The sequence below is a fragment of the Phyllobates terribilis genome, unplaced genomic scaffold, assembly GCF_046119375.1.
Source record: "Phyllobates terribilis strain yellow unplaced genomic scaffold, ASM4611937v1 Scaffold_3__8_contigs__length_932513732, whole genome shotgun sequence".
In the NCBI taxonomy this organism is placed as follows: domain Eukaryota; kingdom Metazoa; phylum Chordata; class Amphibia; order Anura; family Dendrobatidae; genus Phyllobates; species Phyllobates terribilis.
In genome coordinates this window covers 552,939,063-552,966,580 of record NW_027362763.1, presented here as the reverse complement: position 1 = coordinate 552,966,580, position 27,518 = coordinate 552,939,063, and the positions used below count along the sequence as shown (strand labels likewise).

The 27,518-nt window shown below is 41.4% G+C and overlaps 1 protein-coding gene across 8 annotated transcripts in view; it reads right to left on the bottom strand.

Annotated features, from left to right (window-relative positions):
• Positions 1-27,518, bottom strand: part of SASH1 (SAM and SH3 domain containing 1) — a 1,215,158-nt gene that overhangs the window by 128,286 nt on the left and 1,059,354 nt on the right. For all 8 annotated transcript variants that reach the window (XM_073671384.1, XM_073671385.1, XM_073671388.1 and 5 more), the window contains exons 3-4: positions 15,986-16,039; positions 15,819-15,868 (exon numbers count right to left, since the gene is read on the bottom strand). In XM_073671384.1, coding sequence (XP_073527485.1) covers positions 15,819-15,868; positions 15,986-16,039 — 104 coding nt within the window. The remainder of the gene's footprint in view (positions 1-15,818; positions 15,869-15,985; positions 16,040-27,518) is intronic.

The following is a 27,518-nucleotide window of genomic DNA, read 5'->3' as shown; positions in this document are numbered from 1 at the left end:
AGAAAGTAATAAATCACAGTCAGAATCCTTGGCCAGCAGCATAACTTGCATGGGAACAAAAGGAAGGGCATTTTTATTCAGCATGCTGGATCCTTCTATCCCTAGACATCATCTGTCGGAGGAGGATCAGGAGGCCCCCATATACAGGTGCATCTCACTAAATTAGAATATCATCAAAAAGTTTATTTATTTCAGTTCTTCAATACAAAAAGGGAAACTCATATATTATATATAGTCATTACAGACAGAGTGATATATTTCAAGTGTTTATTTCTGTTAATGTTGATGATTATGGCTTACAGCCAATGAAAACACAAAAGTCATTATCTCAGTAAATTAGAATACTTTATAACAACAGCTTGAAAAATGTTTAGAAAATCCAAAATGTTGGCCTGCTGAAATGTATGTTCAGTAAATGCACTCAATACTTGGTCAGGGCTCCTTCTGCATCAATTACTGCATCAATGCGGCGTGGCATGGAGGTGATCAGCCTGTGGCACTGCTGAGGTGTTATGGAAGCCCAGGTTGCTTTGATAGCATCCTTCAGCTCGTCTGCATTGTTGGGTCTGGTGTCTCTCATCTTCCTCTTGACAATACCCCATAGATTCTCTATAATAGATTATCTATGGGGTTAAGGTTAGGCGAGTTTGCTGGCCAATCAAGCACAGTGATACTGTTGTTTTTAAACCAGGTATTGGTACTTTTGGCAGTGTGGACAGGTGCCAAGTCCTGCTGGAGAATAAAATTTCCATCTCCAAAAAGCTTGTCGGCAGAGGGAAGCATGAAGTGCTCTAACATTTCCTGGTAGACGGCTGCGCTGACTTTGGTCTTGATAAAACACAGTGGACCTACACCAGCAGATGACATGGCTCCCCAAACCATCACTGATTGTGGAAACTTCACACTAGACCTCAAGCAGCTTGGATTGTGTGCCTCTCCACTCTTCCTCCAGACTGTTGGACCTTGATTTCCAAATGAAATGCAAAATTTACTTTGCATTTACTTAGTGTCAATGACTCCCTTCTGGACATCTGTCAAGTCAGCAGTTTTCCCCATGATTGTGACGCCTACTGAAACAGACTAAGGGACCTTTTTAAACGGTAAGCAAGCCTTTGCAAGTGTTTTTTGTTAATTATTTTGATTTACTGAGATAATGACTTGTGTTTTCATTGGCTGTAAGCCATAATCATCAACATTAACAGAAATAAACACTTGGAATAGATCACTCTGTTCGTAATGACTCTATATAATAGATCACTCTGTCTGTAATGACTCTATATAATATATGAGTTTCACTATTTGTATTGAAGAACTGAAATAAATTAACTTTTTGATGATATTCTAATTTAGTGAGAAGCACCTGTAGATTAATCTATTGTCTATGTACCTTGCAGCCTTCTCACAAATACGCATTACTATACTTTTTTTCCTGTTCAGAGTTGCGTAGTAGACTACACTTATTCAAGACAGTTGCATGCAGTAAAAACTATTTTTGTTCTATAACGAACGCCTATGGGCGACATACTGTATGTCACTGTACGCCTATACAATGGCATTTGTCAGAGGTATTCGTTGGGAAATTCCACAGACACATACCTTTGAGTGACGTGATGTGAACAGGTTAGCATTTTGGCCTTAGGTAATATTCACAATATAACACTCAGGAGTAAAGATGTAACTATCATTACTGTAAGTGATTCCCAGCAAAGGTGAAATGGTCAGGACTCAGGATAGTTCTTAGATGTGCACTGTTAGAGAGGTCAGCACCCTGCAGAGCAGAAAATCTCATTTACAAATAGCTACACCTTAAGACGGACCCTGTGGAGAGGATCACATACATATTTACATGTGGTGCCGTGGCCACTGGGATAAAAGAGGAGGCCAAATGGAATCACGTCGGTGTTTGTTTTACCTGATCCCAAATGGGAGATAGAACAAGTTAGCCCTTACACAAGGAAGCTTAGACCAGAATAAGGCTGTGTGCCCACTATGCGTTTTTTAAACATTTCCGCAGCGGCAATACCGCTGCAGAAACGCTTAAAAAACGCTTGGTAGAAGGTCTGCCATGTTCCCCAATGATAATCTGCATGTGCTGTGCATATGCTGCGGAAATTTCCGCTGCAGATTATCATTGTGGAAAAATCCGCAGCACTACCAATTATTTTGCGGAAACGCTGCGTTTTCGCCGCCATTGACTTGCATTGGACCGCATGGAATCTGCATCACTGCATCTGCAGATGAGCATTCCATGCGTTTCAATGTGCGGATGGTACCCGGGTTTGGAGAAGAGGAGACTCTCCTCCGGACCTGGGTACCATAGTACCTGTAAAAAAAAGAATAAAATAAAAAATATACATTATACTTACCTTCTGATGGCCCCCGGTGTCCCTGTCTCGGCTTACCGGCAGCTCGTGATGGTCTAAAAAGGACCCGCGCTGACGTCATTTAGTCATGTGACGGGTCACGCGACCGCTGACGTCGGCAGGTCCTTTAGTCTACCGCGAGCTGCCGGCAAGCCGAGACGCATCGGATAAAGGCTCCGGGGGCCATCAGAAGGTAAGTATTTATTTTTTACCATTTTTTCGGTCACACTATATAAATCCATGCCGTTTGCATGGATTTATATAGTGTGACCAAGTTGTCAAGCACTTTCCAAGTGATGCTAAAATCGCTTGGAAAGCGCTTGTCAACCCACATGCGGAAATGCAAGTGAAGAACTCTTCACACCCGCATGTCCCTGGCAGGAAAACGCATGTACAATCCGCATGTACAATCCGCATGTACAATCCACATGTGTTTTTTTGGCCAGGGAGATGCAGAAACGCTCAGGAAAAAATCCGGAGCATTTCCGCATCGTGGGCACATAGCCTTAGGATAATATTAGAGGAATCAATCAATAGTCAACACTTTTTTGTACTGACCAGGGCTGTGGAGTCGGTAAGCCAAACCTCCGACTCCGACTCCTCAATTTCCATGACACCACCTCCGACTCCCTCATACATGGCTCATGTTTCAGTGATAAATTTACTGTAGCACAGATTCATCTCAGCTAAAAGTCCAGACCCTTAGATCAGGAATAGGACAGACATTTATAGGACATTTCATAACGTTCCCAAATTCTTATGAAAAAATATTCCCCACAAACTTAATTGAACTACTGTACCCAATTTATTATATATTTTAGGAGTCGGAGTTTGTCCATTTTATACCAACTCCATCAAAATGGGCTCCAACTCCGACTCCGACTGCACTGACAATATACTAAAAAAGTATTGGGACACATTCACAATACACCTACATACTAAATCCATAGGCATTATAATGGTGTTGGTCTACCATTTGTAGCACTAACAGCTTCCACTTTCTGGGAAAACTTTCAACAAGATTTTGGAGTGTGTCTTTGGGAATTTTGGCCCATTCGTTCAGAAAGTGCATTTGAAAGATCAGACATTGATGTTGGATGAGATATCATGCTCACAATCGCAGTTCTAGTTAATCCCAAAGGTGTTCAATGAGGTTGATGTCAGGGCTCTGTGTTGGCTGGTCAAGTTTTTCTACACCAAACTAACCCAACTTTGACTTTAATAACCTTGCTTTGTGTAAGGTGAGAGAGAGGGGGCACTGTCATGCTGGAAAAGGACTTCCCCAAATTGATTCCCCAAAGACAGAGATCTACAAATGTTCAAAATGTCTTGCTACACTGAAGCATTAGGCATTAGCATTGCGTTTTTGAGTGCGTTTTTTACATGAGTTTTTATCTTGTTTTTGACGCTGCAGTTTTTGTCTGTTGTTAGTATATGATGTTTTAAATGAACCTGCGCACTTCCTTCTCATTTGGCTTTGACACTTTATTGATATAGTCATGTGCGCATTACATGTGTTTTTGATACGTTTCAGCTGCAGAAATGCATTAAAAAACCCATGTGCGTTCGGATTTTCCGCATCTAATGCAAGTCTATGGGAAAAATCTGCACAGAAAACTCAGCATACCGCAAGAGAAATTGACATGTTGTGGATATGAAACACACACAGCAGATCAGTTTACGGTGAGTAAAAAAAAGGCACAGTGGGCGTGAGATTTCTATAAATCCACTTTTCTGTAAGACACTGCATTTTTGACGCAGTGAAAATTTGCAGCATCAAAAAGTCACCAACAACTCATTGTAGGCACACAGTGTTAAGTTTTTTCTTCACTGGAACTAAGGGGATTAGGTCAACCCATGAAGAACAACGTAATAACATTATCACCCTTCAATCACACTTTACAGTTGTCACAATGCGGTCAAGACAGGCAACGTTCTCACACTCACCAAACTCAGACTCATCCATCTGACTGCTAGATAAAGAAGCGTTATTCGTCACTCCACAAAACATGCTTCCATTACTTCAGAGTTCAGTGGCAGTATGCTTTACACTACCACATCCGACACTTGGCATTGTGCTTGGTGATGTAAGGCTTACACACACCATGGAAAACCATGCCTTGAAGTTCTTGGTGCAAAGTTTTGTGCTGATGTTAACGCCAGATGAAGAGGTTGGAGCTCTATAGTTAGTATGTCAGCAGAGCACTAGCAACTTTTATGTAAAATGTTGCTAAGCTCTTGATAACACTGCTCCGTGGTTTTCCACTTCACCGCTGAGTTGCTGTGGATTCTTCTAAATGGTTCCACTTCTCAATAATATCACTCTGATGGTGGAATATTAGGATAGAAGAAATTTAGTGACTGTAATTGTTACAATGATTGCATCCTATTACAGTATCACACTAGGATTTGCTGAGATTTTTAGAATAACCCATTTTTCACAAATATCTGTAAAGGCATACACATAGCTAGGGACTGGATTTGATACATCTATGGAAATAGGACTGGATAAAAACCTGAAGTCAATGATTAAGAGGAGTGTTGAACACTTTTCTCTATAGAATATATCTAAAGGCAGTATTTTAATACTAAATACACAAAAACAAAGTGCTAAGCCTAAACTGCTGCTAGATGTAATGTTTAGTTACATGGAAAGACAAAAAAATAATCTACTCAAAACATTATTCCAAGCACTGCTGGACAACTTTGAAAAAACCTGCACAGGTTCTATACTCTTGATCATCTTCTTCTTCCTGGTACATTAAATGCCCAAACTATAGTGAATATTGCCACATACGCAAAACAGTAAAATACATTTAAAGGGGTTCTCCAATAATGTAGTAAAATGTCCCCCATCATATAACTGAAGGGGGATCTCGTCCTAGTCACGTGTCAGGGCTGGCTGCAGTCTAAAGAAACATAGATTCTCAAGACCTGTATGTCAATTTGCAGGAGCTGTATCATAAGCACACATACCTCTATGAGCCGAGAAGAAGTGTGTGACAGGAGAAGAAGTATATCTTCTCCTCGGTTGACTAAGAATGAAGGACAGAGGCTGGAGAAAAAAAATCCTTTCTTCAAGGAGAAGATTTATTCCTTCACCTGTCACATACTTCTCCATCAGCTCCACAATGTATGCTTACGATACAGCGCCTGTCAGTTGAGACACAGGTCTCGTGGAGCGGCGTTTCTTCAGTCTTCAGTCCATACTGACACATGTCTATGATGGATTGCCAATTGAAATATGTGACGAGAGTCTATTTTATTACATTCTTAGACAACCTCTTTAAAGAAGTACTCTCACAAAAGGTTTACTTTGCTAAACATATGTAAGTATGTGTGTTGCCTAATGGAAATGCAATACACTGTTTAACAATCGTTGCCTTCCCCAATTTCCAGTGCCACACTGGTCCCCTTCTCACTCAAGTGACAAATTCCAACTTGCTACCTCATGCTGCACTGTACATGTGAGCTGCAAGTTGCTTTTACAATGCAAGTATATGGAGTCTTGTTCTGACGCTATAGCCCTGCTTTTCTATTGGTGGAGGCTGATGGACGTGTTGGGTCACATGCTCCTCCACCGGCTGCCATTTTATGGCCTGGAGAGCTGTGCAGTCTGTGAGGAAAGCTGCACTAACAAGAGCCGGAGGTACACCGGTCTCATCTATATAATAATAACTGTACACAAAATCATGTCCCCAACACATCTGATTAAAGTAAAGATAAAGTAGTCAACCCCATTAAGCAATAACTTTGATTAGGAAATATACCCCACTGTGTATGACCTTTTTCTTTGAGATTTCATATTCTATATAAATATAAATAAAACCCATCTTTTTAACCTTTTCTGGTGTGGCCATTTTGTGGGGGATGCACTTCCTTGTTGTATTTCCTGATTTCACATCACAGAAAAATGTGTACTTTATCGCACTTAAAATGAATAGGATAAAACTGTCAGAAAAATCTCAAAGACTGTTACAGTCACGAGGGGGTGATGGGATACAACCTCTCCCATATAAACAATAAAGCTCCATATAGAGCCTTATCTGTATAACAGAGGTGTCACTAACTCATGCACCCTCAAATGATTAGGAGATGATTCTTCTCATTCTCTCCATCTATATTGTATATACATTAAAGCTAACAAGTTACATATATTAGGAAACAGCTTACTATCAATGCTCTAGTAGCCAGTGTGAAAACTGGAAGATGTAAAGAATTTTAAGTGCATAGTTATATAAAAATAAATACTTAATTTAAAGCCATTTTCTATTTACTCATTGCCTTTAAAGGACTATAATAATCCACTATTTTAGAACCTAACCGGTGCAGATTGTTTCCCTTCATTATAAAGTAATTAAAAAAGGTTCAATAATGACCCAAAGTCTGCTCAGACGCCTACTTTGAGATCCTACTAAGCTCACATTATGTAAGTAGGAGAGCTGAATATGATCTAATGCATTCTTAATAGTTATGAGAAATACTGAAAGAATTCGCAGTTCTGCATTCCAGTTCTTGATCTACCTTGAAATGAATTTTTTTAAGACAGAACTTGGATGAGTGACCATAACCCCTACTTGGTCCAAGTTATCGTAGTTTCGCTTTTTCAGCCAAGCAGGATGTGCGCCTTGGTTTCACATTATGACAGAAATGTATGAAACGATTGAAAGTTTCTTTCAATAATACACAAATTGAAATGATAAAAGTTTAGAGCAATTAATTAATATACATTTTAGAGCAATAAGCTTGCAAACTAGGCCAGGTTCATGCAATCCATTTTTTTTTTAACTCGGGCTGAGTAGTAAAACTGAAACCAGATATCGGTCAATTGTGAACTAATTTGTTTTTTATTTCTCTTTAAAGAGTATTCAAGCCAAATGTATTACTTACAAATGCTAGATTGATGGGGATCTGATTGCTGAGACTCTCGTGACTGACACCCTCGTGACTGACACCCTCATGACTGACACTCTTGTGACTTCCAGAACCAAAGCTACTCCCAGGAGGAATACAGAGAGGGCCCAATGCTACCCGTCTGTGTTATTCATGTTGTCTTGCTACAGAGGTATGAGGAGGTAAAGTGGACCAGAGACACTATTTTGGCAATTGGTGGGGGACACTGAAGTTGGATCTTCATTGATCCGTTGAATAATAACCAAATAATTTATGTTGGGATAATTTGCCCAGTTCTCATCGAACAGTAAGAAATTAAGGTGGGAATAACTTAGCATTTCCGAACCATCAGTTACTTCATCAACTACCAATTCAAAAATCATTCCAAGAAAAAAAATACAAAGAATCAGCATAGGATATTAACAAAAACCACTCCAGTAATCCTTGGTAACATTCCACTCCGCATTCCATTAAGATTACAGAGATTACTAAGGGCTGTTCTATCCTTAATTATGTCCTTTAAAAAAAACTATTTGGAGCGTGACAAGTCAAATATGTGTAAGTATATACTTACTGGAAGACTCCGTTAATAGAAATATTTGTGTAAATGCTATTTGTAACTTTTGGTGGAACTTGGAGAACAATAATTATGGAATTAAGCCGGAGAAGATTCTGGTTAGCCCAGATTATTGCTGTTTAAATGAGCAGAAAATCATTATTTCCAAGTGTCTCATCCGCTTTTGGTGTTAATAGTTCAAAATTATTCTGTACATGAAGTCCTGTTCCGGGTGACAGAGCCCTAGCAATATATTCTACATTTCTGCACCCAATGGCCCTGAGGGGTTGTCTCATGAAGACAGCTCATTTTTAAATGGAGGTTAGAGCGCAGATCCTTAAAGGGAGATACTGACATTCATGACATCCGTATTCCTTAATTGTTGTAGTAAGACAAGATATTCAAAAGGGCTTAATCCCCCTTTGACAATCCCAAAAATAAGATAATCAAGGGAGCACAGTAGCAAATGTTCAATTTCCCTACAGCAAACCACAGTAGAATTGAAGCGTTGCACATTGGCCATTGATTTAAATGAGTTGCCTATGTAATAAATGGATGTGCTTGGCCCTCCAGAGAAAGAGAAATGTTCTTAAATGCAGTCCCCTGCTCTGGCTATGTGACCTCTCAAGTGAGGGATTGTCTGGGTAGGCTTAGAATACCCTAAGAATATGTGCACATGACGTCTTTTTAAGCGAATTCCACTTGGAACCTGCCGGAAAAGCGCTCAATAAACATGAAAAAGAATGAACATACTGTATGTACAGCAGTGTAAAAGCGACTTGCTGTGCATGTGTTCCGTCTTTTGTAACTTCTTTTGACCGCGCCAGGCTTTCAAAGCCATGGAGTGGATAATAAAAGAAATTAACTGGTGGAATCTCCAGCAAGCTTCCGCTTAGAAACTGCCACTATGTTATACACTACCGTTCAAAAGTTTGGGGTCACCCAGACAATTTTGTGTTTTCCATGAAAACTCATACTTTTATTTATCAAATGAGTTGCAAAATGAATAGAAAATAAAGTCCAGACATTGACAAGGTTAGAAATAATGATTTTTATGTGAAAAAATAATTTTCTCCTTCAAACTTTGCTTTCGTCAAAGAATTCTCCCTTTGCAGCAATTACAGCATTGCAGACCTTTGGCATTCTAGCTGTTAATTTGCTGAGGAAATCTTGAAAAATTTCCCCCTATGCTTCCTGAAGCCCCTCGCACAAGTTGGATTGGCTTGATGGGCACTTTTTGCGTACCATACGGTCAAGCTGCTCCCACAACAGCTCAATGGGGTTGGGATCTGGTGACTGCGCTGGCCACTCCATTACAGATAGAATACCAGCTGCTTGCTTGTTCCCTAAATAGTTCATGCATAATTTGGAGGTGTGCTTTGGGTCATTGTCCTGTTTTAGGATGAAATTGGCTCCAATCAAGCGCTGTCCACAGGGTATGGCATGGCGTTGCAAAATGGAGTGATAGCCTTCCTTATTCAAAATCCCATTTACCTTGTACAAATCTCCCACTTTACCAGCACCAAGGCAACCCCAGACCATCACATTACCTCCACCATGCTTGCCAGGTGGCGTCAGGCACTCTTCCAGCATCTTTTCAGTTGTTCTGCGTCTCACAAATGTTCTTCTGTGTGATCCAAACACCTCAAACTTTGATTCCTCTGTCCATAAAACTTTTTTCCAATCTTCCTCTGTCCTATGTCTGTGTTCTTTTGCCCATATTAATCTTTTCCTTTTATTAGCCAGTCTCAGATATGGCTTTTTCTTTGCCACTTTTCCCTGAAGGCCAGCATCCCGGAGTTGCCTCTTCACTGTAGACGTTGACACTGGCGTTTTGCGTGTACTATTTAATTAAGCTGTCAGTTGAGGAGCTGTGAGGCGTCGATTTCTCAAACTAGAGACTCTAATGTACTTGTCTTGTTGCTCAATTGTGCAGCGGGGCCTCACACTTCTCTTTCTACTCTGGTTAGAGCCTGTTTGTGCTCTCCTCTGAAGGGAGTAGTACACACCGTTGTAGGAAATCTTCAGTTTCTTGGCAATTTCTCGCATGGAATAGCCTTCACTTCTAAGAACAAGAATAGACTGTCGAGTTTCAAAGTCAACAATGTATAGAGTGTACTTCTGATTCATTTAATGCTAGCATCATTGAAAAAAAATGTGCTTTTCTTTCAAAAATAATGAAATTTCTAAATGACCCCAAACTTTTGAACGGTAGAGTTTATGAAATAAAAAAGAGAAAAAAAAATGCTTCAGGAAAATGACGTATTCCTGGAGCAACTTCAAACAGCAAACTCTATTTCAGGTACGCCAGGTGTGCACATACTCTAATAGGGTTTTTTTTTTAAAAAAAAACAGACAGATCCTTTAAGAGAAATAATCCATTTCTGACAACTCATTGTGTGTGTACCTAGTTGAGTCAGAATTTCTAGAACAGCTTTCAAGTAGCAAGACTAGGCTCACAAAAAGAAAAGTGTTTTTAAAAGGGATTAACCCTGCAATTCTATCTATACATTCTTTTTTATCCCCTTCTCCTAACTCCATGTCTTTCTCAAATCAATCTTATGATTAAGGTTTTACACTCCACCTTGTGACAACCATAATAGAAGTTACTCCAAAACCAAGGTGTGAAAACTGACATAGCAATCCATAAGGGCTAAGAATAGAAACTACTCTTTTCAGGTCTTATTAAAAGTCTGATACTGTATGTTCTCCCTGTGTTTGTGTGGGTTTCCTCCGGGTACTACAGTTTCCTCCCACACTTCAAAGACATACTGATAGGGAATTTAGATTGTGAGCCCCAATGGGGACAGTGATGATATTGTCTGTGAAGCGCTGCGGAATATGATGGTGCTATATAAGTGAGTAAAATAAGTAAAATAAACTGTACGTGTGATTGCACAGACACCTTACTGCAGGGGTGGGCAAACTGCGACTATGAGGGGGCTCATACTGTATATAGGAGGCTATGTGGGGCTTATACTGTATATAGGAGTCTATGTGGGGGCTCATGCTATATAAGGGAGGCTATGTGGGGGCTCATTCTGTATATAGGAGGCAATGCGGGGGCTCAAGCTGTACATATGACGTTATGTGGGGGCTCAAGCTGTATATAGGAGGCTATGTGGTGGCTCATGCAGTGTTTAGGGGGCTATGTGGGCTCTTACGGTATATAGGGAGCTGTGAGTGGGCTCTTAAGGTATATAGGGGGCTGTGTTCGGGCTCATACTGTATATAGGTAGCTATATGGGGGCTCATGCTGTATATAGGAGGCTATGTGCAGCTCATACCGTATATAGGGGGCTGTGTGTGGGCTCTTACGGTATATAGGGGGCTGTGTGTGGGCTCTTAGGGTATATAGGGGGCTGTGTGTGGGCTCTTACAGTATATAGAGGGGCAGTTTGCGGGCTCATATGGGATATAGGAGAATATCAACATACTTAATTCTTCTCAATATTAAGTGATACAATTATTATTAATATAAAATAATTATAATTAATATGTTAATATTACTATTGAGTAGAATTAATTTCAGCCTATTGGTTCGGCCCTCCACAATAGTCACAGTCTCTATGTGGCCCCTTAGGAAAATGAATTGCCCACCCATGCCTTACAGGGTAGTTAAATGTTTACACAGGTAAAGGTAAAGACTTGTCCAAGTTTGATCTAATGGGCGGACCAAACTTGCCAATTCTAATGACAGCGTTTCAAATTAACAGTACACAAATGCTATCCATATTGCCAAATACAACCAGGAGTACACAGCACATAGCATTATAATAGTGACCTTTTTTGTAAATGTAAAAAAAAAAACCATTTAAAAAAACTTTGTTGGATACCAGTTCTTAAAATGCAGCGGCATCTCGCTTTTACTAGAATTCTAAAACGAATAACATTTACAAGCTACATGCACTGTTTTTGCTGCAAAATTGTTACTAAAATGTAAGCCAACGATGAAGAGATAAGGAAAAACAGTGTCTAACATGCCTAGTGAACTGTGCCACATTGATGATATCACATGCAGGATTTTTATTAATTTAGCAGAATTTGCACTATTGTAAATGACTATTGTAAATGCATGCATCTTATGACCTTACTATAAGCGTTTGCTGCACTGCCAACAGCTGGAGGTTGGCAGTGCAGCAAACACCTTCTCGTTTAACCCCTTCGCAACCTTGGGTTTTGTTGTTTTTGCTTTTTCGTTTTTTGCTCCCCTTGTTCCCAGAGCCATAGCGTTTTTATTGTTTGGACAATATGGCCGTGTGAGGGCTTATTTTTTGCGGGACAAGTTGTACTTTTCAACGCCATTACTAGTTTTACCATATCGTGTACGGGAAAACGGGAAAAAAATTCCAAGTGCGGTAAAATTGCAAAAAAAAGTGCAATACCACAGTTGTTTTTTATTTATTTTTTTACCATGTTCACTGAATGCTAAAACTGACCTGTCATTCTTATTCTCCAGGTCATTACGAGTTCGTAGACACCAAACATGTATAGGTTCTTTTATATTTAAGTGGTGAAAAAAAATTCCAAAATTTGGTAAAAAAAAACAAAAAAAAAATAGCGCCATTTTCCGAGACCTGTAGCGTCTCCATTTTTCGTGATCCGGGGCTGGGTGAGGGCTTATTTTTTGTGCACCGGGCTGACGTTTTTATTGATAACATTTTGGGGTAGATCCGATGATTTGATCGCCAGTTATTGCATTTTATTGCAATTTTGCGGCGATTCTGAACGCGGCGATACCAAATATGTCTATGTAGGGTTTTTTTTTATATATTTTATTTTTAATGGGGCAAAAGGGGGGTGATTTAAACTTTTATATTTTTTTTATATTTTTAAAAACTTTTTTTTTCACTTACTGCATGCTTCAATAGCCTCCATAGGAGACTAGAAGCAGCAGTTGTCTGATCGTCTCTGCTACATACAGGAGACGAGCAGATCCCCTGCATATAGCAGAAATGGTCCTGTGCTATGAGCGCCGACCACTAGGTGGCGCTCATAGCGACCAGATCATGACAACCACAGGCGTCTGCTGCAGACCCTGGGTTGTCATGCCCACCCATCGGTGACCCGCGATCACGTGACGGGGTCACCGATGGGCGGGGCTTATGACGCGCAACCCGGAAGCGTGCGTTAAATGCCGCTGTCGGAGATTGACAGCGGCATTTAACATGTTAACAGCCGTGGGTGGATCGCGATTCCACCCGCGGCTGTTGCGGGCACATGTCAGCTGTAATAATCAGCTGACATGTGCTTGGTTCAGTGCGGGCTCAGCGCAGCAGCCCTCACTGAATGGGGGGTACGCAAATGTGCATACTAATAAGGCAAGGGTTGGAAAGGGGTTAAAGATTTTTCTGTATTTTCATGACTATGAAAATTGTCCATTCACACTGAAGGCATCAAAACTATGAATTAACACATGTGGAATTATATACTTAACAAAAAAGTGTGAAACAACTGAAAATATGTCTTATATTCTAGGTTCTTCAAAGTAGCCACCTTTTGCTTTGATGACTGCTTTGCACACTCTTCGCATTCTCTTGATGAGCTTCAAGTGGTCAAGTGGCCATCATTACTTTAAGAAATGAAAATCAGTCAGTCCGAAAAATTGGGTAAACTTTGAATGTGTCCCCAAGTGCAGTTGCAAAAACCATCAAGCGCTACAAAGAAACTGGCTCACATGAGGACTGCCCCAGGAAAGAGTCACCTCTGCTTTTGAGGATAAGTTTATCCGAGTCGCCAGCCTCAGAAATCGCAGGTTAACAGCAGCTCAGATTAGAGACCAGGTCAATGCCACACAGAGTTCTTCAACAACTGTTAAGAGGAGACTTTGTGCAGCAGGCCTTCATGGTAAAATAGCTGCTAGGAAACAACTGCTAAGGACAGGCAGCAAGCAGAAGAGACTTGTTTGGGCTAAAGAACACAAGGAATGGACATTAGACCAGTGGAAATCTGTGCTTTGGTCTGATGAGTCCAAATTTGAGATCTTTGATTCCAACCACCGTGTCTTCTGCGACGCAGAAAAGGTGAACGGATGGACTCTACATGCCTGGTTCCCACCGTGAAGCATGGAGGAGGAGGTGTGATGGTGTGGGGGTGCTTTGCTGGTGACACTGTTGGGGATTTGTTCAAAATTGAAGGCATACTGAACCAGCATGGCTACCACAGCATCTTGCAGCGGCATGCTGTTCCATCCGGTTTGCGTTTAGTTGAACCATCATTTATTTTTCAACAGGACAATGACCCCAAGCACACCTCCAGGCTGTGTAAGGGCTATTTGACCAAGGAGGAGAGTGATGGGGTGCTACGCCAGATGACCTGGTCTCCACAGTCACCAGACCTGAACCCAATTGAGATGGTATGGGGTGAGCTGGACCGCAGAGTGAAGGCAAAAGGGCCAACAAGTGCTAAGCATCTCTGGGAACTCCTTGAAGATTGTTGGAAGACCATTTCCGGTGACTACCTCTTGAAGCTCATCAAGAGAATGCCAAGAGTGTGCAAAGCAGTCATCAAAGCAAAAGGTGGCTACTTTGAAGAACCTAGAATATAAAACATATTTTCAGTTGTTTCACACTTTTTTGTTAAGTATATAATTCCACATGTGTTAATTCATAGTTTTGATGCCTTCAGTGTGAATGGACAATTTTCATAGTCATGAAAATACAGAAAAATCTTTAAATGAGAAGGTGTGTCCAAACTTTTGGTCTGTACTGTATATATACTGTGCTGGGGGGAGCGGTTGCGGCGGAGGAGCAGGGCACAGGAGGCAGCAGCCATAGGCGTGGGTAGCACTGAATATTCATGCTCCTTAATAGCGGCACACAGTGGATCAGCAGCGCGGCTCCTGCTGCTGCCGGGCGATCGCGTGTGCCCGCTGTTAAAGGGCATGAATATTCACCCCCTCTCCAGCATAAAGACACTGCTCCCCGCGCACGCAGTTCGGGCGTAGGGGGGCAGTGACTTACGGCAGCTGATCTCTCATTGTGAGCTCCGCATAGCAGTGACGTCATGTACGGCTCGCATGTAGAGATCAGTGCGGGCAGACAGGATGCAGCGCTGGAGGAGAGAGAAGAAAGGTGAGTAGGAGTGTTTATTTTTTTATGTGCAGCCTGATGGGGATTAGGGGGACCATGCATACTAGGATATGGTTGAGGGGGCCATACATACCAGGGTAAGGATGAGGGGACCATACATAACAGGATAAGGATGAGGGGCCATACATATCAGGATAAGGATGAGGGGGCCATACATACCAGGGTAAGGATGAGGGGTGCCATGCATACCAGGGTAAGGATGAGGGGTGCCATGCACACCAGGATAAGGATGAGGGAGCCATGCATACCAGGATAAGGATGAGGGGTGCCATGCATACCAGGATAGGGATGAGGGGTGCCATGCATACCAGGATAGGGATGAGGGATGCCATGCATACCAGGATAGGGATGAGGGGTGTCATGCATACCAGGAAAGGGATGAGGGGTGCCATGCACACCAGGATAAGGATGAGGGGGCCATGCATACCAGGATAAGGATGAGGGGTGCCATGCATACCAGGATAGGGATGGGGGGTGCCATGCATACCAGGATAGGGATGAGGGATGCCATGCATACCAGGATAGGGATGAGGGGTGTCATGCATACCAGGAAAGGGATGAGGGGTGCCATGCATACTAGGATAAGGATGCGGGGTACCATGCATATCAAGATGGAGGGGTGCCATGCATATCAGGATGGGGATGGGAGCCACGTATAATAGGAAGGGGGGGCATATCTACTAGGATGGGGGATATTATCAGAATTGGGGGACATTACCCCTATTCCAGTGTCAGCAGCAGACCTGCTCCCCCTTAACAGTGCATCATGACCACATTTTTTGCTTACATTTTTTTTCTATTTTCCTCCTCTAAAACCTAGGTGCGTCTTATAGTCCGAAAAATACGGTATACACAATATGTGTTATTGTTTTTCTCTCCAACACTAGGTACAAAATAAATCTAACTTTGACTTACTTTCTTTCCGTCTCTGGCGTAGATAACGTGCTACTGAACCCAACAGATTCCTAAAAATAGAAATATGGATTTAGCCACTGTTTCTCAGTGGTGGGGTCAAGTAGGGTGAAGAATTACATAATTACAATATAGGAAATTGCAGGAAATTAATTAATTATTACACTTACTTCACTTTGGGGGGATCGCAGCTGTAATGATGTGGAGCCAGTATCAGATTTCTCCTAAAACAAAACATATGCGATTTAGTCGTAATCCATCAAGAAACGTGGCATATTAAAGAAGACGATAAGAAGCTATAAATATCGTACATAAAGGCAGAAAATGAAAACGTAATGTGTTCAACTCCTTAACCCACTGCTTTCGGCTAAGGTAGATATTACAACTGAGCAGGCAGCACTTTTCTGATATTCCCAACCTGACATGCAGTATATTGCAATGTGGAAATTTACATTTAAGAAGTCAGCTGACTTTCAGTTTAGATATTAACTATTCATATATAAATATAAAAATGACTTCTGTAGAGGATCGGAATATACAGTAGTAAAAAAGGAAGGGTGAATTATATATATAAAAAAATAAAAAGTCTAATATGAAACAAGAGAACTTTTTTAAATAGGAGTAGTCTGATAATATATATTCAGGGCTTCAGCAGAGTCCTCGTCACTACCTCTTTCTCCTGGTCAGCGGGGTCCTCTCTCCTGTAGAGTGTAAGCTCTTATGGTCAGTGGGGTCTTCTCTCTCTCCTGTAGAGTGTAAGCTCTTATGGTCAGCGGGGTCCTCTCATTCTCCTATAGAGTGTAAGCTCTTATGGTCAGCAGGGTGCCCTCTCTTCTGTAGAGTGAGAGCGCGTATGGTAAGCAGGGTGCTCTCTATCTCTCCTGCAGAGTGTAAGCTCTTATAATCAGCAGTGTCCTCTATCGCTCTCCATTAGAGTGTAAGCTTTTGTGGTCAGCACGGTACTCTCTCTCTGTTCTGTAGAGTGTAATCTCTTATGGTCAGTGGGGTCCTCTCTCTCTTCTGTAGAGTGTAATCTCTTCAGGTCAGTGGTGTCCTCTCTCTCTTCTGTAGAGTGTAATCTCTTAAATTGAGTGCCCAAGATGCAGATTTAACGCGTTTTCTACGCATTTCGTGGTGATCACACCACTTCATCAGAACAGATAGACTGTCCTGAGGAAGTGGTGTGATCACCATGAAACGCGTAGAAATAAAGTTTATTTCATCATTATATCGACTTGGATTCCTCTGGTACATTATTCTGACAGGCGAGCAGTGCAGTCTGATGCCCCATTCTCTTCACCCAACCAAGGATCATTGCCTCGGGGTTTGCAGCAGCTGCCAATGCTAAGTACAGTGGTTGTGTCTTACACAACCCTAATAAGTGAGTGAATTTGAATTCTCTTTCACGAATATTCCTTTTATCTCGGATAAGAACCTATGTGCGCTCTATATTCCTTCTAGTTACCTTCCTACAAAGTATAAGCTCTTATAATCAGCAGTGTCCTCTATCGCTCTCCAGTAGAGTGTAAGCTCTTATGATCAGCAGGGTGCCCTCTCTTCTGTAGAGTGTGAGCGCTTATCGTAAGCAAGGTCCTCTCTATCTCTCCTACAGAGTGTAAGCTCTTATAATCAGCTGTGTCCTCTATCGCTCTCCAGTAGAGTGTAAGCTCTTGTGGTCAGCGCGGTACTCTCTCTCTCTTTTCTGTAGAGTATAATCTGTTATGGTCAGCGAGGTTCTCCATTTCTCTCCTGTAGAGTGTAAGCTCTTATGATCAGCGATGTTTCATATCGCTCTCTCGCTTGTAAAGTGTAAGCTCTTATGGTCAGCGGGGTCCTCTCTTTCTTGCAGAGTGTAAGCTCTTATGGTCAGCAGGGCCCACTCTCTTAAAAGTGAGAGCGTTTATGGTAAGCGAGTTCCTCTATCTCTCCTGCAGAGTGTAAGCTCTTATGATCAGCAGTGTCCTCTATCTCTCTCTCCTGCAGAATGGAAGCTCTTATGATCAGCAGTGTCCTCTATCTCTCTCTCCTGCAGAATGGAAGCTCTTATGGTCAGCCGGGTCCTCTCTCCTGTAGAGTGTAAGTTTTTATGGTCAGTGGGATCCTCTCTTTCACCTTTAGAGTGTAAGCTCTTATGGTCAGCAGGGTCTTCCCTCTTTCCTGTAGAATGTGAGCGTTTACGGTAAGTGAGGTCCTCTTTATCTCTCCTGCAGTATGTAAGCTCTTATGGTCAGCAAGGTCCACTCTCTCTCCCTCTTCTGTGGAGTGTAATCTCTTATGATTAGCGAGGTCCTCTATCTCTCTCCAGTAAAGTGTAAGCTCTTATGGTAAGCAAGGTCCTCTTTATCACTCCTACAGAGTGTAAGCTCTTATGGTCAGCAAGGTCCACTCTCTCTCCCTCTTCTGTGGAGTGTAGTCTCTTAGGATCAGCGAGGTTCTCTATCCCTCTCCAGTAAAGTGTAAGCTCTTATGGTAAGCAAGGTCCTCTTTATCACTCCTACGGAGTGTAAGCTCTTATGATCAGCAGGGTCCTCTCTCATGTAGAGTGTAAGCTTTTATGGTCAGCAGGATCCTTTCTCTCTCTCTTTCAACTGTAGAGTGTAAGCTCTTATGGTCAGCAGGGTCTTGTCTCTCTCCGGTAGAGTGTAAGCTCTTATGGTCAGCTGGGCCCTATCTCCTATAGAGTGTAAGCTCTTATCGTCAGCTGGGCCCTATCTCCTATAGAGTGTAAGCTCTTATAGTCAGTGGAGTCCTTTCTTCTTTAGAGTGTAAGCTCATATGGTTAGCTGGGTCCTATCTATCCGCTTTAGAGTGTAAGGTCTTATGGTCAGTGGGGTCTTCTCTCTCTCCTATAGAGTGTAAGGTCTTATGGTCAGTGGGGTCTTCTCTCTCTCCTATAGAGTGTAAGGTCTTATGGTCAGTGGGGTCTTCTCTCTCTCCTATAGAGTGTAAGGTCTTATGGTCAGTGGGGTCTTCTCTCTCTCCTATAGAGTGTAAGGTCTTATGGTCAGTGGGGTCTTCTCTCTCTCCTATAGAGTGTAAGGTCTTATGGTCAGTGGGGTCTTCTCTCTCTCCTATAGCGTGTAAGGTCTTATGGTCAGTGGGGTCTTCTTAGTGGGACTCTTACTCTCCTGTAGAGTGTAAATTATTAGGATTAGCAGGATTATCTCTCTCTCCTCTCTCTCTCTCAATTACAAGCTTTCCAGTATTAAGATTTCCGCAAATTTATTTGCTGTAAATCAATTTTTTAGGAAAATTCATTGTAACCGGCGAATTTGAATTTCTAAAGACTGTCCCAACAATTTATGACATTTCTAACAGATTCCGGTGTACAGCCATGAACATCAGTAACGAAACCTACATTTGCATCACTTATGTGAGTTGAGTATCTTATTCATGTGTCTGAATGCTACATTTTCTGAAAAGCATCTTTTCTGAAATGTTGCGAAAGTTAACTACAGGAAATTGAAGCAAAATGGGCTAAGCCCCGATCCAGAAAACCCCTGTGTGGATTCATCTCAACCTTCGTTTTCAGGAATTTTGCAGAGGGACTTTTGGCAGGAAATGATGAAATAGACGACATCTTAATACGGCCTTGTAACGTTATATGTTACTCAGCAGGATTTAATGTGATGTTTGCGAGACAACAGAGCACATTCTTCCTACTAACATTGTGACAATGCCGATAATAAATGTACAACAAGGGTGCTGTATAGCAAACTCATAAATGCCAGCAATTTAATGTTTCACATTCACAAAATACATTTCCCAGGAGCAGGAGTACATCACAGTTAAGTCATAGTAGTATTCTTGTAATATCTGAGGTCCGATTCATACTCGATCGTATGCTTACATTATTAATATATAACGCGTGCATAACAGAAGATTCATAACTATTACTCGTACAATAAAGGCAGATAAATAATGCATAGTATTATTACTAATGGATTAATTACATAGTAATATAGCACAGATTGATCACACTAAGAAGTAAAACAAGATGAATCTCTTAGGTACACTTCAGGTAAAACATCAGGTATTCTGCGTTTAGCGTTCAGAAGGGGATTATTAAAGGTTTTACATGCATTTAGTATCATCATGTTACAATATAACAAAGAGGAAAGCATACTTTCCAAGAATGTATGTATAACACACAAAGTCAACGCAAAATGGGTGAACATATCATTAAAGTTTCAGCATCACTCCTTTAGAGACACTAAACAAACTACTCATTTATAGTCATATACGAGTATAGAAGTAAAAGACAAACACGTGTATAAGCAAACAAAGTGTCCGCCCTTCTATATGAATGCATTGTTAATATTGCAGGACAATGGCTCCTTTATGAGATGCAGAAGCTCTGAAGGCTACAAAGGAGGATAGAATCAATAAACAATTCAGTCGCCAGGTTCCTTGTACTGTGCCATGCAGAGTCACCCCTAGATGCCCACGTATAAGCTCTGCAGGACGGTAAGAGAACTACTTACTATGTAATGAGCTGCTATTCTCCATCACTATGATTGAGCAGGCTCTCTGGATCCACAGAATTATGGGCTATCCTGGAAACCTGAGGTCGGCCCTGTCATGTCTGAGCTGTGCATGTTTCAGCCAGATGCATCCTGCCTTACAAAACCCTGACCCTCACTGAACCTTCCTTAGTGGAATCCATAAAATACAAGTGACTAAACTACTGTAAATGGCTATAAATCATACAATTGTCAATGACATACATGAACTAAGAGAAGAGAGCTGGGTACAGTGGAAATCCACATGCTGAGCTCTATAAAAGGAACCTATCAACCGTCTGTGGCCGTTACTTAAAAAAACAAACAGGTGACTTTACTAAACATTAATTTGGGAAAAAATGCCCAGAAGTGTCCCTACTGTTACCCTAACAACCTCACCAAAATTGGACCTTAATGGATCCCACCAGTGTCAGACTGAAGAACATTGGGCCCACGCGAGGATTTGATTCTGAGGGCCCACCTTTCTCCCCCACTGCAGAGCCCCATAGTAGCGGCAAGGTTTGCACTATGAACTCTCCTGAAGGAGAAGCCAGGGCCCGCCGGAGGATTCTCCGGTTCTCTGGTGGGTCAGTCCAACCCTGGATCCGACAACCCTCTGCGGTCCTACTCACTAGAAAAGTGTGAGATCTCGTGGGAGATCAATGCGTGTACAGGTAACTTTTGTGTACATAATGCAGCAGCTTAGCTTTAGTTAAATATCAGTGAGTCGGTGAGGGATAGGAGATACCACTCTGCATGCCGGAATCTTCTTTAGGGTGGTATTAAGGGCACTGTTGAATATGATGTTATTAAGTAAAACTACCAGACTGAGGTTGCCCACTGTTTTCTTAACTAAAAAAAGTAGCCTCAGATAGGTGATAGGTGCTCTTTAAAGAGAATCGGTCAATAAAATCTAGCCCACAAACAATATATTTGGATATACAGATCTTTGAAATACAAATCCATCGATACCTTTATATCTTCTATATGTTGCTGAATTGCAGAGAAATAAGCGTTTCCATCCATATGAAAATTAAGTCTTAAGTGCTCTGGGTTTGGCAGAGCTCTTATAAAGTATCTGCCTCTTGAGGTTGTTTCCCCACCTAGCACTAGCCTCTTTAGCTTGATTGCTAGCTCAGTGTCAGATTTCCTTGCTTTGAAGTAAAGATACTGGGGAGCAACAACAAGCGCAAATAGGGTTTTAACCGATAAAAACAAAAAGTTAAATGAAGGAATGCACGCTCACCTGGTGCTGTCGCACATTTGTACAATTCAAAAGGATAGATCAGCTGCTGCAGGACATGGGTCATCATACCAAGGGAAATACTGTCCTGGTAAATGTGATTATCCTGCGCTGATGAAGGACTCACAAAGGAAATCCTCAAGTTAACCTCAACTTCTTCTTAAGGACATTAACTAATCAGGTTATGTCCTGAAAAAGAAGTTGAGGATAACTTCGAAACGCGTTGACTTTGTAACCGCATCAATAAATTTTACTTATGAACACATCGCCTCTCAGGATTTCCTCCGTGAGTCCTTCAGCATCGCAGGATAATCACATTTACCAGGACAAGATTTCCTTGATGGCACCTGATATCACAGACAGTGAGCCATTACTCAAGCCACAGAGGCTGGTGTGGGTGGAAAAGGAACCTCCATAGGCAGAGGCTTGTTAAGAGCTCTGTCATGCCCAGAGCACTTAATGCATCGTTTGTACATGAATGTAAACGGTAATTTCTTGTGAATGCAGGGACAAATAGAAAGATAGAAATATGTTGATGGATTTAGCTTTCATGGACGGGCATGCCCATATATGCGGTTTGAGGTGGGAAGGTTGATCTTACTGATAGATTCCTGTTAAGCAAGTCTACAAATTGGACTTATCTAAAGTAGCACTCAAGTCACATGCATGATATGATAACAATGGTACATGATTACCCACCAACCGCAAGAAAAGGAGTGAATCCTATGTATTAATTTATAAATTACCTTACAACTGCCTCTTCCACTTGTATAAACACTGTTCTCTCATATCTGGATAACTTTTAGATAAAGACATTTTTTTCCTATCTTTTATATTATTTCTTTGGTCTCCGGGTGTATGTCACACATTGGGAAGGGGTTGAAATGAACATTTTTGTAGTCGAGCTCTAGACTTGTTATAATATTAGGACACCAGTCTTGCACATGGGTAACTATACTTATAAATATTTTTGATACATTACAGGTCCGTATATCACATTTCACATTGGAAAGTAAGCTGAGTTCTTCTAGTTCTCGATTCAGTGATCAGTTTGGGTTTCAGGACCCCCACAGATCAACACTATTGAACAGAGGCTTTAATATATCAAATCAAGGTTTAAAAGTTTCGATAACCTTAAGGTGCTGATAATAGCAGAAAGCCCTCCTAGAACTGAATGGGAACTTGTCAGGTCCCATAATTGTTCAAAACTGCTCCTATAGTGATAAAACCTGCATTCAAATCATGTCTTTAAGTGGCACTTATGCTTTAAGATTACGTTTTAATCTGCAGCGTCACATACTGTATGCAAGAGAGGCAGGTCTAGCAATTGTGGCATACGTGGGCAGAATCTTAGCAAATGTAGAATACACGGCCAGAATCACAGCAACTGTGGCAAGAATCAAAGCAAATGTGGCATAAGTGGCAAGATACATAGCATTGTTGTTCAAGAACAGTTAGCTGGGGATAGTTTCTGCAGACATTCATATATGAGACAGAAAATATTTATGTTTGCTACCAAGTACAACAACAAGCTCTTCCTACTAAAATGGACGATGCCGGAAGTTGGATATTTGCTATTATGATTACACATTTTTGTCTTGATCTTTAATGCTGTGTACGAGTCAATTCTCTATGAGTCCAGCAGAAAAGAACGCTCCGTGTTCCAAAAGTTCCGCAATTTGACTGGAGCTCTTTGTGTTGCTGTTCTTGTGGGTCTCGGAGTAATTCCCAATTCTTCTGATGTAGCGCAGCCCTGAGCTTCTGCAGTGTGATTGTCAGAAGAACAGAGCTGCTGCTTGATAAGAGGAACATGACTGGAATAAAAGATTCTCTCTACATGTGGAAGCATTTAATCAGGCAAGCTTCAATTATTTTTATCAAGTAAGGGAGAGAAGCAATCCCCTTTGCTCTCATAAATCTGTTTAACACTTTTGCAAGCATCCATACAGAATGCCAATTTAGGCACACAGGGGGAGCGGCGAGCAGGCAGGCATTTGGATGGATTGTGTAACTGAACAAGTCAGAAAACCCATCCATGTTCGCCTGATAACGAAAAACTTTATATGGAAATATCACCTAATTAAATAAGCGGATTCATTATGCATATGTGCCCTTGAGTGGCAGCCCCCAGAAAACAGGGCACTGGTCTGAATCCCCATGAAGGCCAATGTAATTAGTGAGAAAAGCTGGACTGTATAATATCCAGCATGTCTGACCTTAGAGGAGTATTCCAGTCACTGTAATCACGGTTAATACTGCAGTCTGAGCACGAATATTGATTTTTGCTGAATGTTGCTAGGCTTGACTGATACCCCATAATATCCATCTATTAAAATTATCGATATTGGCAACACAATCAGTAAATGAAAATGTCGCCCATGCTGACATTTACGACAGGCCGAGTGCACACCTCTCTCCAGAGCTATTGCTATCGTCATCTTGATGGAAATGGCCGTCAGATCACTGATACATGACTGAGCGTTCGCCGTTGGTGTGGAAAGTCACCTTATTTAAACTAATACGTGACTGAGCCAGGATAGGCAAAGGGCAGGGCCACTGCAATAAGTAATCCCCAAAAACCTTTCTAAAAATGTATGCAGTGTAGAGGAAGGAGGTGCTTTAAAGGGAACATGTCACCAGGTTTTTTTTTTCAACATAACCTACAGTAACCACCCTTCAGTCCCATCTGACAGTATTTTATAATGCTGTATATATGACTCCAATTTGCCCTGCAAGGCAAAAAAAAGAAATACTAATCTACGGGGCAGTCAGGTCCGATGGGCGTCGCTGGTCTTGATCCAGCGCATCATCTCTTTTTGCGATGCTGTCATCCTTCTTGCTTCCTGTGGATGACGCGTCCTGTGTCATCCACACAGTGTTCCCTGGCATCGCGCTCCTATGCAGGCGCACCTCTCTCTGCCCTGCCGAGGACAGAGTAAACTACTGTAATGTGCAAGCGTCAGCGCTCTTTTGACTTTTCCCGGCACAAGCGCATTGCAGTACTTTGCTCTGTCCCCGGCAGGGCAGAGAAAATCATCTTCAGAGATAATGAGCTAGCCACACAGAATTATCCATAAAATTGTGTTTTCAAGAGTTTTTTTTAGAGGGAACTTGACAGCTGATACATACTGCCTGATCCATGAGCAGCATGTATCAGACACTGGCAGCACGATTTAAGCCATGCAGGTTCAACTTGGAGACGCTACGGCATTTAAGAGAAAAACATAGTTTAATAGCTGCAGGGGACCAACTAGTATGGGAAATTCATCAGAAAGTCAAGTCCTGGCAGCTTCTCCCCGACCACTGCCCTTGAGTGACAGGTCTCTGACTATACACACACACAGGGAGAGACCTGTGATTTCAGGGCAGTGGGAGGGGAGAAATCGCTGTGGACCTCCCTAGTCTTTAGAACAACTAAGCACTTGAGCGTCTCAGTCCCCGGTGGCTTTTAAATTATGTTTTTCTCTGAAATTCTGCAGTGTTTCACAGATTAACATGTATAGCTGAAATCACCCAGCCAATGTCTGATACATGCTGCCTGAAACATAAACCTGGATGAAGCATTCCTTGCAAAACGCACATCGGGAGAGGGGGATCCCAGGATCTCTCCCCCACGGGTATACATCTCTGACCTTATGCTACTATTTTTTTCTTGTAGGCATATTTCTTTGTTAAAAGAAAAACCAAAGCATAGATACAACTATAGGGCCTAATTATGCTAGACAACCTAAAACCCCCTAGACAACCCAGACCCCTAAAAATTTACTTTTAATTATACTCTTAAAAGCATGTAGGACCTAGACAATATTAAAATCATATATAGCGCTCATGATGCAATAGGGTATATATCAGATAATGAAGGTCAAAAACTACAAAAAAAAAGGGTACCAGCCAGGGAATACAATAGAAGGATCGATCACAACCCCAATAACCCCTAGTTCCTAGGCTCCAAAAGCTTACATTGTAATAGCAACTTCCAGCTCACACATAATGCAGTGTGATCTCTCCTGAGTGAGAATTGGTCTGTGAACTGCATGTCACTCCTGAGCTACATTGTGGCAGTATATACTACTCCACCTGCACAAAACTGCATGTCACTCCTGAGCTACATTGCGGCAGTATATACTACTCCACCTGCACAAAACTGCATGTCACTCCTGAGCTACATTGTGGCAGTATATACTACTCCACCTGCACAAAACTGCATGTCACTCCTGAGCTACATTGTGGCAGTATATACTACTCCACCTGCACAAAATTAACCATATCATTGCAGAAAGCCATACTCATTGCAATCTCATCAAAAGAGGTTTTCATCTGATGGTAGATATCCAACAAGTATCAGGCATCTAGCATTATACTTAGATGCATAAATGAGACCTTCTTACTTTCTAGAAGCCACACAAAGCATTGCATATAAATAGCTTTACTGGAAGAGGTACAAACAATGAGGGGCAAAAGACATTATATAGCCTAGGGTGTTTCTTGCTGAGTCTAGAAAGGGTTAAAGTTCACAAAGTTCCACCTATTATTCCAGGCAGGAAATGTGCCTGCAGAGGAAACACATCCATAAATTTTAGGGAAGGGATACAGCCTTGGCCAGCTGCTGTTAGACTAGAAACAACATCTTCAAACCGAAGAGCAAGGAAGACATCCAAGAGAGATTTACCTCATTCTCCGGATCCGGGCAGGATGCACAAGAGGAGCATACAGAAAGAATCACTTCTTCAAGGAATCTATTTGGGCCATGTTGCCACGTGCAAAAACGCAGATTTTTTTTCTTTTGTGGATGTGGATATCTGCTTTGGATGTTGTGGGGGTTTTATGCGCTTTCCCTTTTGATGTGTTTTTGGTGCAGATTTGAAGCAGCATTTTTGCAATGGATGTTTCAGTGCATAAGCCTTGAGATTCCGCATTTAAAAATGTAACTGCGGTTATTATATGTTTTGTTCTCCAAAAAACGCACAATTCAAAAGCATCATTAAACACACCATGGGTTTGAGTTTTCATGAAAGCACAACCATTTTACTTTAAAAACACATGCAAAAGAAAATGCAGAGTTTACGCTACTTGGGAACATGGCCTGACTGAGTTTTATTTTACGGGAGTAAAAAAAAAAATTAAAAAAAGATTGCCAGTCAAAAAAATACTAATCCTATGCAAGAGTTAGTGCAAACTTAGACTAGACAGCCTGAATTAGCATCACATTTATCACAGTATCCCATGTTAGATGATGAATTTGACAACATTTTTTACATTTTTGCCTAATTTTACACCATCTCTCGGTTGACTTATTTTATACCAATTTTTTTACCACACAATAAACAGATTTAAAACTAAAGGGAATGCACCAGTAGCAAATTTCTAGGAATGTTGGCTTTTAGTCTCCTGGGATCTGGCCAGAAACGTTGGACAGTAATACAATATTTTTGCAAAATAATGGTGTTCAAGATAATTTCGCTTTGTTAATACTGTATTATTGGAACATGATACAATCAAGGAGACAAATAGGTAGTGTCAGGAAAATATTAATATTTTCCTGACAGGTAGGCTATACGGCTCAATGAGAACAGAACACTATCCCATTCTCCCAGAACCCAGAAGTGGCAAACTGACAAGAGAAATATCAGAGGTCAGATACAGGCCTCATGGAGCTGTACGGCTGATGAAATCATATATATAGAAACGAAAACTTTCATAAGTCTCCATATGCAATGAAAGACATAACAGTGTCATATGGAAATCAATGGGCGCAGTAGTACCCAAAGGTTGAAGAGAGCCATGATATTCTACATTTAGTTCAAACTATTTCTTTACTCATGTGAACCCACCATTTCTAAGAAAAATTAAGTGCTGTATCCATCATTTTTGGACATTAACCAGAACAAGAAAAAACTATACATCAGCAGGGCTGTGGAGTCGGAGTTGTGGAGTCGGAGTCTGAGTCGGTGTCCATTT